Source organism: Lepidochelys kempii, chromosome 1 (assembly GCF_965140265.1).
Source record: "Lepidochelys kempii isolate rLepKem1 chromosome 1, rLepKem1.hap2, whole genome shotgun sequence".
In the NCBI taxonomy this organism is placed as follows: Eukaryota; Metazoa; Chordata; order Testudines; family Cheloniidae; genus Lepidochelys; species Lepidochelys kempii.
This window is the reverse complement of record NC_133256.1, coordinates 175,916,886-175,928,999: the sequence shown is the minus strand read 5'-3', so window position 1 is coordinate 175,928,999 and position 12,114 is coordinate 175,916,886. Positions and strand designations below refer to the sequence as shown.

Genomic DNA, 12,114 nt, shown 5'->3' with positions numbered 1-12,114 from the left:
CTTTCGTGAGCTACAGCTCACTTCATCGGATGCGTACTGTGGAAACTGCAGAAGACATTATATACACAGAGACCATGAAACAATACCTCCTCCCACCCCACTCTCCTGCTGGTAATAGCTTATCTAAAGTGATCACTCTCCTTACAATGTGTATGATAATCCAGGTGGGCCATTTCCAGCAAAAATCCAGGTTTTAACAAGAACGTCTGGGGTAGGAAAATACAAGGGGAAATAGGCTACCTTGCATAATGACTTAGCCACTCCCAGTCTCTCTTTAAGCCTGAGTTAATAGTACCCAATTCAGCAGTTTCTCCCTGGAGTCTGGATTTGAAGTTTTGCTGTTGTAAGAGAGCGACCTTCATGTCTGTGATCGCGTGACCAGAGAGATTGACGTGTTCTCCGACTGGTTTATGAATGTTATGAATCAACTTCCTGGAAGAGGACACACAACACGATCTGGTCTCCAGCCCAATCCTAGCGGCCTCTTGGCCTCGCTGGGCCCAGGCTGCAGCGCTGCTTGGGGACTGCGCACGGCAGCGGGGAGGGCAGCGCCAGGCCCCGGGGGTCGGGGGCCTTTGCGCAGGCGCTGAGCGGGCGGGGCGGTTGCCCTTGAGGCGAGATGGGGGAGAGGCTGCGACTGTGTCTCCAGTTGGTTCCCTGCCACCTCAGGAGGCGGGGTTGGAAACTGCGAAGCTCCGCCCCTGCCCGCGCGAGGGTTGCTAGGACGCCGAGCCCGAAAACGCAAGGTTCCGGCGGCCGCCAGGCGCGGCACTCGTCTCCTAGCAACTGCGGTAAAGCACTCCCGCCTGCCTGTCGTGCTACTGAGGCGGGTGGCCGGTGCTTTACGGACGGTCGTGCGTGTTCACTCCGTCTTCCCCCCGCCCCGTGCTCGCGCTGATGGAGTGTTGGCGTTGACTGACTGACGCCCTGCTGGGCCGCCATGTCCGCGCCGGGGCGGGCGGGGGAGCCGGACCGGACCCTGTTCGTAGGGAACCTGGAGAGCCGCGTGCGGGAGGAGATTCTCTACGAGCTCTTCCTGCAGGTGCCGGCCGGGGGCGTGGCCTGGCAAGGGGGCGGGCGAGTGGAATGAGTGGGCAGGTGGGGGCGGGGCCTGGGAAGGGGGTGGGGTCAAAGAGGTGGAATGGCCTGTGGAATGCGGGGCCTGGGCGGATCCAGGGAGGCAGACTGTGAGATCATGGCCCCAGGGGCGGGGCCTGTGGAAGGTGGGGGATGGCCCGGGGGTGGGGCCTGTGGAAGGTGGGGGCGGGGCTTGGTGGGAGCGAGGCGGGTGGAATGTGGGGGCCGGGCCCGGGGGCGGGGCTTATCCTGGGGAGGTGGGAGGTGGGCTTGGTGGAATGGAAGGGCCCCTGGCTGGGGCAGGTTGGGGTGTCTGTGGGGGGCTGCAGTCAGTACCGGAGCTGCCCCTCGTGTTGCCTGGCGTTGCCGGGCTCCCACCCGCGTCCAGCGGAGCAGGCTGAAGAAGTCACTCCCCCCTGTACAGGGTCCGTGTCCTGTTCTGTCCCCCAGGCTGGGGTTGAGGGTGCTGGCTCCCTTAGCTCTCCACCCTGTGTCTATGAGGAGGGTGGCCAAGCTGTCCCGTTGTCTAGTCTGGTATTCTCAGCCTCCAACGTTCAAAAATTGTAAATCTGGCCCCCAAATCACGTGACTTTAATAAACTTTTTGTTTTTTTATTTGCTTTCTGGGTTTTGATTCATTTGGGTCATGTTTTCCAGCATTTCTCTGTACCAGAAAAGGTTAGAAAGGTACAAAAACACAAAAGGTTAAGAGAAAGCTAAGATTCTCGTGTAATCACCTGCCTTCAGAAACTGGGGCATTAAGAAGACCTACTATTGCAAGACACATTGAATTTGTAAGAGTTGGTAACAGTAGTCCTTTGGTTGCTTCTGGGTCCTTGGACACACTTAGGCTACCCCGATTTGTAGGAACTAGTACAGGGAGGAGAGGCATGTGATCCATTCCCAGTGAGAAGCATGATGTCTAAATTTTCTCTCTCAAATGTTTTTGGTGCTTATGTATGCAAATTCCTGCCGGTTACCTTTTAAATGTTGAGGTAGGGATCAGTTTCTGCTATCTGTGTGTGTGAGTGTGTGCACATGTGTGTAGTGTTCACATCAGAAATTCACTGTCATCAGGGTTCCCCTCACTGACAATAAACAAAGGCCAATTATAGAAGAAAGCATCAAGGCCTAGACTTTTTTTTACTTTAGGAGGTTCGACCCTTTGTTATTGCCTCTGCCACTTCATAATCCTTGAATTAGCTTTTTCCAGAGATGGGGGTGAAAAAAAGCATCCATCTCATCTCCCCTTAGCAGCCATTCTGGTTCTTGCTCCCTACATTTAAACCATGTTATACTACTCATGCTCCCTGGTGAGACAGTCCATCATGCTGTCCCAGTGAAATAAAAATAGGATGAAACTCCCAACATGCAGTCCTTCACCCTGAAATGAATCTTGTATATGAGCTACCCTGATCAGCTGATCCTGGCTAACAGTGTATACCTATTAGCTGTAGCTTCCGTCATACACCTCCTCAGGAGTCCAAGCAGGTCTTTCCTTCTTCCTTATTCTCCTTTCTTCCCCCATACATGCTCCTTTACTCTTATTTTTATTGTGGCCGGATGTGCTCCACAGAAGTGCTGTCCTCCCCTCTCTCATGGAGACTGTAGAATTCAGTATGGTAGCACCTCATAGTCCAAAAACACTCCGAAGGCTTTAGTTCCTAAACCTTTTTTCCCGTATCATAGTGTTTTCTCTTACCACATTAAATAGAAAGAACAACTATAAAATTGATTCTCTTTTCGTTTTTATAACTATTCGTTTATGTAACTTTGCTCAGCACAAAATTATTTTTTATTTATAAACAGGAAGATCTACGTATAAAAGACTGAACATCAGAGCACATGGTTTGTTACTACTAGTTCTTGAAGAACCAGATCATCTGCATTAGACAAATCCTGAGCAGCAGACTGGATACCTGTAGGAAACTTGCAGATTAGGAAAAAAAAATTGCTTCGAGATTCAAACAACTCTGGAAAAAATAAAGCAGAGTTGAAAAAGTTGGTGGATGATTTGCCATTACTTTGAAATGTGGTTTCCTTTAAAAACCAAATACTTCAAGATGTTTGATCATGCAAGATCACCTTTCTGAAGACTCCCTGCACAGGATAGCGTGAACTGAACCTTCTGCCTATCTTGATCATCATTCTGCAGCGATAGAATTAGAAAAAAAAATGGTACATTATTTTTGTTCCTTCATATTTACCTTCATCTTTTGTATTCTCCATTTTCTTCTGAAAAAAAAATCATTTTTTTTTTACTTTATTTTCAGAAAGAAGTGTGTGCAGTCATCTTATTTAATCTAGTCCCAATTCATAGATACCTGGCAACAATGCCTTGCTATCAGAGTACATTAATCCAGAATCCCTAATGTCCTTAATGAGGATCCTTAATGTCTTCAGTGTGATAATATGGAGTGGATAACATGACTGTCAGCTCAGCACCATGAATCAAAAGGATCGGTTCCCTAGACAGACAAATTCTGATTTTGCGTTTTGCTAATGATCATCTAAAATGCTGAGTAGTACATTAAGTAGAAATACAGAAAACCGAAGATTGATTTTATTTTCCTTTGTGCTCTAGTGTTCTCCATTTAACCTGTGCATATACGTGGCAATATAAGCCTCTGGCAGTTTGTGCAGGAACAGCAGGTTAACAATTGCTGAAAAGCCAGGCACACAGCATGCTACCTGGCCTAAAGTAGTACATGATTTTGATGGGTTTTTTGGCTCTTATCTGAAACTTCATTTCATCATCGTACTTCCAACAAGCAAGCCACTCATTTAAGACCAAAAGTCTAGTGGCTGTACAACAATAATTTGGACATCCAGTTAGTTGCTTCATGACCCCACCTAGTGAACTGAACAGAAATTTTACCAATCCAAGAGAGCAGTGGAATTACGTATGTGTCCCTGCTACAAATGAGCCAACTGTAGTGTGACCACTCTTAAGCATTCCTGGTTTGTGGTAGGAGGGCTCCTCTTGCCATTTCCTCTCATTCTGCCAAATCACATTTTAGAAGTGACGCATATCTGAGGAGGAAATGCTGATTCAGTGACTAAAATACTAGTTCATTCTTCTCTTTTGTACTGAAGGCCAATTGTCTTGGATGCTGTATTATGAAAACTACTACTTATTTGAAGTGCAATAATCAGCATTTCTTGAAGCATGATCACTTTGAACTTGGTTCTTCTAAAAAAAAAATGCTTACCCGCTACTGAAACAAATGGCACAGAGGTGGATCCCTTCTCTATGGAGACATGTGGGCCTCATGCTTAATAAGCTACAGTGTATCCCTAATGTTTGTCAGTGTCCCTGGTTTTTCTTTGTTACATATTTGTGATGACAGGTAGGCAATGTTCCAGTGAAAACTGATTTTTTTTGGTATTGTTTTAATTACAGATAACAGTGGAGCCACATACCCAAGTTTGCTATTCCTACCACAGTCTTTTTTTTTAAAGTAGCTGATTGAATAATAATAATTCAATAATTATTGAATAATAATGCTACTTGTTACCTGAACTTATGCAAGCTCCAACATGGATGGGTACCTAGTTATATGTAGCTGGTATTACTCACTATTTGAATTGCACTAGCAGCACCCAAATGTTTCTATTTGGATTGTGCAAGCTGGTGTTTCTGCCACAAATAATTTATAATTTAAAAAGATAGAGAAAGTGTGAGTGGGGTGATCAGGACCAGTGATAAGCACACATCAATTAGATGTTTTGTTACTTTCAAACAGGTGCACAGCTGACCTTTACTTGCAAGAGCCCCAGGTCTGGAGCTGTATGGATGCAGTCAGTAAAAAATGATGTGCATAGTTGGAATGATGTAGGGAATCTTAAATAGCACATGCTTGCATTTTGTTTAGGTCTGACCATTAATAAATATTCATGAATGAAATAAAAATTCAAAACAGAATTAAAAGCTAATCTCTACTAAGGATTTATGAGAAAATAATGTAAGTTTCTTGCAGGCTGGACCATTAACCAATGTGACAATATGTAAAGACAAAGAAGGAAAACCCAAGTCTTTTGGATTTGTCTGCTTTAAACACACAGAATCAGTGCCTTATGCTATAGCTCTGCTGAATGGAATCCGTTTATATGGAAGACCAATTAAAGTACAGTATCGATTTGGTAGGTTTAGTAATTCCCAAACTATTGAATTAACTTTAGTTTTCCTTTAATGTGAAATTCTAGCTCTGCTCTGTCATTGCAGAATGGATTTAGTAGCTGTGCGACATGCAAATTCTTGATTTGCTGTAGTCTTTTTGAGAAGTGGGTTACAAGTGAACAAAGCACAATCTGTTCTCTTAGGAAGAAATTGTCCGTATTCATATAGAGTTTTTGAGATAAAATATTTGTGTTTTTAAGTTTAGTAAGGAAGGAAGGCCGGGGATTCAGAACATAACTTGTAAGGTATCAGAGAGGACAACAAGATGGCAAAAAATTCTGATCACACCAATGTAAATCTGGAGACAGTAGAATCACCCTGAATTTGCACCAGTGTAACTGAAAGCAGAACTTGGCTGAGAATGTTTACAGTAAAGTATTTAATCATGTTTGCATGCCAAGTTTTTTTCTGAGGCAAAAAAGGGATGTGCTTGTTTTTACTTTTTTTTTTTTTTGAGATGGAAAATAATGTGATTAAAAGGGTACTATCAAATTGGGTTCAAATTTTAATTCTGTGTTTAAGAAAATAAAACTCAAACTTTTGTAAAACTTGTGACTAGTAGATTCCACTAACATGTCTGAAAAGAATTTCAGTTTAAACATTTACAAAACAAATATTGACGTATTAGCCCGGGCATCCTGTTGACACTACAGCATATACTGTTCCTTACCATTAGTGAAGCTGCACCATTGGTGTGTTACAGCTATGAAGTTTGCTAATGTAGATACAGTCTTTGCTGGTCATTTAATCATACAGAATATAAAAGTATTTTACACAGTAAAATCATTTATTACTTAATTCTGTCAGATACAATTCATTGTGAATGGAAAGTCAGTCTATCATAAATGGTAGAAAATAAACTTGACATTCAAATTGACAAATTTAATAATTTGGAGGGAGAATGCAGTAAGATACATAGGTAACTGCTTTCAAAATAGAAAATGATAATTTCCTTTTAATATCACAGTGAAATATAACTATATACGTGATATATAATTATAATGTGTTATTAATTTTCTTTATATCTCAATAATGGCCTGCCAGCCTAACCAACAAGAAAAGTGTGCTGAAGTACTGTACTAGATGTGATTTCTCCTTCCTACCCTTTTCCCATATTTTTTTCATCGGTGCATGGGTACTTGGATTGGTCCCAATGAAGTTTGCCATTGACTTCTGTGAGATCAGGATTTGATTTCCATATCCCCTCAGTCTCAGTCCGAGAACTACCCCAACGATGAGTTAAGAATGACATTTCAGATTGTACTTTAAGATGAAAAGAACACTTTCCAGCAGTTTATTTCAAAAAATAATCAATCAATTTATTAAAATTTGTTACAGAGAATGTTCTGCATATGTTATATTTCTTTCTAGAAAACTCAAAATCTGTCACTGAGTCATCTTCTGAGTGAGTCACCAAAAAGAAACAACCAACACAGTCCACTTTAAGAGCAGAATGTCCAGGCTCTTTAGTACTAGAGTAAAACTATTCTGAAAGCTGTGGTGAAGTTGACTGTAAATTAAACAAAATATTTGTTTAGCCCCACAAAGAGCACAGGAAAGAGAAAATAAACATTTGGCAAAAAGAAAGAGAAATCTAATTTTCAAGCTCTTGTACTAAGAGTATTTACAAAAAGTGGAGAAGAAAAAGTGAATCTTACTTGTTGAAAGTGTGTCCCTTTAAGTCAAATCCTTAATATTATTTAAACATTTTGGGATTATGTAAATATACTATGGTAATAATTTATGTTGTGTACTAAATAAAAGCTATAGGATTTCTAGTCTATTGAAACTAATGGGATAAAAAAAAATTTACATTCAAAATAGGAGTCCTAGATCAAAAGAGTTCTGTTGGCATAAGTTAACATTTTCAAAAAGTGCCTGAATGCTTTAGGAGCTTAAGTCCCATTGACTTTCAATGAGATTTAGGCTTCTAAGTGCCTACATCTCTTTTGAAAAGGGACTTAAGCTCCTGAGTCTCTTAGCCACTTTTGAAAAACTTACCCATGAGTTAAGAAAATACCTTCTACAACAAAGTGGGCCAGGTTCTGCTTTCAGTTAAACCACTGTTAAATCAGAAGTAACTCCACTGTAATAAGTGGGGTCACATGAATATTCCGCTAATGTTTTCATGCGGTCACAATCAGGCTCTGGAACTTTAACCTGCTGTAGAATGGTGTCTTACATCTACAAGTGCTTGGTATAAAAAAAATATACCCAACTTTGTGTCTCCCACAACTGATTTAGGACAGTTTATTTATTTTTAACCAGTTAAGGTAATAGTCTTCATATGAAACAGAATAAATGTTACCATTTTTATTTTGTTTACAGGGAGTTCCCACTCACCAGAGTTAAACAGCCCTAGTCAAGGTTCTGAGAACTGGGTTGACATATATTCACCAACATATAGGTAATGGAGAAGATCTGTAAAAATATCATTGCAAAGTGTTCAAGATATTGCATTATTTTAATTAAAATTTTATTTAACACTTAATTGAAATCTGCCTAGTGGGATAATACAATCAGTGGGTGAGAAGAAGGAGTTGAATTAGCTTTCACCAAAAAAAAACCCCACATGTATTTTTAAAGTACTGAGGGCCCAGTCCTACTTACATTGTAGTATGTGGAAACAGCAGTAGGCCTTTATAGAAGTAAAGCAAGAGACACTTTAATACCCAGGATCATTTTATAAGTATTTCAAGGAAACAAATACCTAATAGAATAAATTTCACCCTGTAAAATGATGGTCATAATATATTATTTTTGGCCCCACACATACAGTATATGTTGCTGTGCCTGGGATTGATGGTGCATGGAATTCTCAGTCTCTCTGATTCTGTGCCAGACCCTGAATGGTTCTACAGTATAATCTCAGAGTTATGTATACCAGAGTTACGAACTGACCAGTCAACCACACATCTCATTTGGAACTGGAAGTACACAATCAGGCAGCATCAGAAACAACAACAAATACAGTACAGTACTGTGTTAAATGTAAACTACTAAAAAAAAAAGAACCATTTTTATTCTGCATAGTAAAGCTGTATTAAGTCAATGTTCAGTTGTAAACTTTTGAACCATAATCTTTTGTTCTGAGTTACAAACATTTCAAAGTTACAAAGAGCCTCCATTCCAAGGTGTTTGTTAACTCTGAGGTTCTACTGTATTATATTAGGGGTGGGGGCCTTTTGGTATGAAACATCTGGTATTTTAAAAGTTGTAATCCATACTAGAATCTGAGATCAGTATGTATATACCACATATATAAACAGTTGTAGTGTATTTTGACTCCATTCCTGCTAGCTAGTCAAGCTGTTGGGGACCATGTTACTTCTGCCTAGTCGCAGGTCAGCAAGCTTGGTTTTTAGATCACTGTGTTTGGGCCTGGATCCTATTACTTTAAACATTTGGGTGTTTAGAATGGATACTATGTCAATCCAAAATAACCAGACAGAATGAATTTTACATGCCTTGTTTCTTTCACAAGAAAGTATAAAAGTGTACATGTACAAATGACATAAGAATATAAAAACATAAATCATCATAGTGGAGCTTACCTCTGAAAATGCAGCCTAGATATTCAACACTTTTGTTTAAAACTCTGGCAGAACTGTTAAGGGAAATTAAGCTCTCAGGGCTTGATCCAATGTCCTTTAGAGTCTATGTAAGTCTTTCCATGGACTTCAGTTGACTTTGAGAACAGGCCTTCAGGAACAGTCCTTTGCTGAATCCTCTCTTCTAGTTCCTTTAGTTGACACAATTTTGTCATGGAGCTTCAGCTGTTAAAAGCTGAATAAACTCCTGTTTTAACATATCATCCATCTAGTCGGCTGCATGTGATATCCCCAAAATTCAGATAACTGATTTTTTTTTTAAAAAGGAATCTTTGATAAGAGTCGTCTTCACGTATTTATGATTGTTTTCACAGGAATCAAGAGCCTTATGGCAGTCCTCCATTTCCCATTACTCCTTTTCCAATGAACAATAGTTTATCTCAGGAATATTCAGTCTTTCAAAAGATGGTAAGTTTTCTTAAATGTTACAAATATGGTTAATAGTTGATCCTTCCATTAAAGCAAAATGACTTGTGTGAAATGAAAGACAACAGAATTCATGTATTAAAGAGTATAGTTTCTGAATTTCTAGTCACCATGTCCAAATAACAGAGGTATGTCTGGATGGTAGTTACAAATTCTTAGCATACCAGGGAGTATAAAAATTGGATATTTTGTTTTCTGACATGGTGCTTGTGTAACACATTAAAATGGAAGCCTGATCAGAATTTGAGTGCCTGGCTACCAGTCCAAAATTTTAATCCTGCTCTGACATTGGCTCTCTCAAATTGAGGGAGCCCCATTCTTCTGAAAAATAAGGTTGCTTATTTTGCTGCCTGGATATGGATTTTAGTGCCCAACTTTAGGCAGCAAACATTGTGGGCTGGATTCTGTGTTGCCCTGTGGTTCAATTAGGCTGCCAATATTAAAGACAGTGGATCTGCTAAACTAGGGAATACTTCTCCTGTCTCATCTGGAGAAGCACTAGGTGTGCTGAAAGTATAGCTAGGAGAGTGTGGATGAAACATCACTGCAGTCCAGCTGTCACAACTGCCCCAGGCATAAACTGGAGATGCCCTAACTTAGTCAAAGGCCAAAGTTAGAATTTGGGAAGGCACAAAGATGACATAAAACCAGTTTTCTGCCCCAAGCCCTTTCCCCCAGCATGTGCACGCACGCACACACACACTTATAATTTGTATTGCCATCCCTGTTCCTGCTTATCTAGAACAGAGAATCTGACGCATTGGGTCTAACATTTTCTTTAATTTTCCTGTCTGTAAAATGGAGATATTAAAGTATCCTACAAAGGTATAGAACTACTTAATATTTTTGTAGCTCTGTGAAGATGGAAAAGCATGATATAAGGTAATAACTTATAGTTGTAAAATGGTGCTAACATTTTCATTATAGATGCAGTGATGCATGCAAAATTAAGATTTGTCTTGTTAGAACTTAGTCTAATATGCAAGGCTATCAATTTATTGCAGTTAACTCAAGCAATTAACACAAAACAAATTAACTAGATAAAAAGTAGTCACGATTAATCACAGTTTTAATCATACTGTTAAACAGTAGAATACCAATTTAAATTTATTATAAATGGTTTTGGATATTTTTCTACATTTTCAAATATACTGATTTCATTTACAACACAGAATTGAAAGGGTATGGTCCTCACTATATATTATTTTTTATTACAAAATTTGCACTGTAAAAAAGAAAAATAGTATTTTTCAGTTCATCTCATACGAGTACTATAGTTTAATCTCTTTATCATGAAAGTGCAACTTACAAATGTAGAATTTTTACATAAATGCATGCAAAACCAAAATAAGGTAAAACTGTAGAGCCTACAAGTCCACTCAGCCCTACTTCTTGTTCAGCCAATCGCTAAGACAAACAAGTTTGTTTACATTTATGGGAGATAATCCTGCCTGCTTCTTATTTACAATGTCACCTAAAAGTGAGACCAGGCATTTACATGGCATTGTTGTAGCCAGTGTTGCAAGGTATTTACATGCCAGATATGCTAAACATTAGTATGCCCCTTAATGCAATCTACAAGTTGAAGCACGGACTTTTTTTAACCTTTTTTACAGTGAAAATATATGTAATCAAAACTAATACTATAATGTGAACACTGTGCACTTTGTATTCTGTGTAGTAATTGAAATCAATATATTTGAAAATGGAAAAACAACAAATATTTATAATAAATTTAAATTGGTATTCTCTTGTTTAACAGTGCAATTAAAACTGATTAATTGTAACTGTTTTTTTAATCTCTCAATTAATTGTGATTTTTTAGTCCTTTGACAGCCCTACTAATAACTGAGTTTTTGTTTTTTCAGATGAACCATTTTTTAACACAGCAGTATGCTGTTTACAGTCCAATGGAACAGCAGCTTCCTTACTATCAGATGACTCCACCACCATCTTCAGTTTTGCCCATGCCACCCTATATGAATCCTGTTGAGGATTTTAAAGCTGGGCAAAGCTCTTTTGAGTGGGTTCCTCCACAGCTGAGCGACTGTGAATCATACCTGGCTAATGAAAATGCTTGTAAAAGAAAAAGAGAGCAGCAAACTAGTGATAGTGACAGTAGCATGGAAAATGACAGAAAAAAACAAAGAGAACATGGCCAAAAATACCGGAAGTGTAAAGTCAAGAAAAAAAGGCACTAATACTGTGTGACTGAGTTCAGGTTTTTTTTAATTGCACTTTTATTTGTTCTTTTTATTTGAGAGTGAGCGTCTCTCATTTTTGCACTTTACAAAAATGGATTCACAAGGTTCATGACTATTATTTTTGAAATGTAGTATGTATAAAGTATCCTGACATTGCAGTTAACATATTTGGAGGAAGAAATCCTTCTAAAAAAGGTATAGGAAAAGTATTGTAAAAGTTGAACTTTTCCTAATAAAGGACAAAAGCACTTTTGTTTCCCTTATTTTTTCATGAAGCAATGACACCTATTATTCCACTAATACATGAAGTTTTCAACTTTAGTCAGCAAGAGTATTACAGATGTGAGTTGGAGTAAGAAATCTGTAGGGTAGCTTTACAAGAATTGTTCAAGCTGAGCAGTATTAAAGATTCAGGATTTCATATCCTAGCTCTATTTTGGACTAAGGCAGGGATCAGACAAGTATAAATGATCAGCACATCCCTCGGGCCACGCCGCTTCCTGCAGCCCCCTTTGGCCTGGAATGGCAAACCGCGGCCAGTGGGAGCTGCAGTCGGCCAAACCTGCAGACACTGCAGGCAAACAAACAGTCCCGGCCCGCGAGCGGATTTCCCTGAT

The 12,114-nt window shown here is 39.5% G+C and overlaps 1 protein-coding gene across 3 annotated transcripts; it reads left to right on the top strand.

The window, feature by feature from the left end:
• The first annotated feature begins 772 nt into the window (after window positions 1-772).
• On the top strand, window positions 773-11,745 carry RBM11 (RNA binding motif protein 11). 3 transcript variants are annotated; one of them, XM_073303821.1, is made up of 6 exons: window positions 773-791; window positions 2,886-3,254; window positions 5,057-5,219; window positions 7,585-7,663; window positions 9,182-9,275; window positions 11,162-11,745. In XM_073303821.1, the coding sequence occupies exons 2-6, from the start codon at window positions 3,252-3,254 to the stop codon at window positions 11,492-11,494; spliced, it is 672 nt and encodes a 223-aa protein (XP_073159922.1). In that variant the 5' UTR covers window positions 773-791; window positions 2,886-3,251; the 3' UTR covers window positions 11,495-11,745. The 3 variants fall into 3 exon arrangements, with proteins under 3 accessions (XP_073159922.1, XP_073159903.1, XP_073159913.1); XM_073303812.1 differs by lacking the exon at window positions 773-791 and adding an exon at window positions 954-1,042; XM_073303802.1 differs by lacking the exons at window positions 773-791; window positions 2,886-3,254 and adding an exon at window positions 811-1,042.
• The last annotated feature ends 369 nt before the right edge of the window (window positions 11,746-12,114 follow it).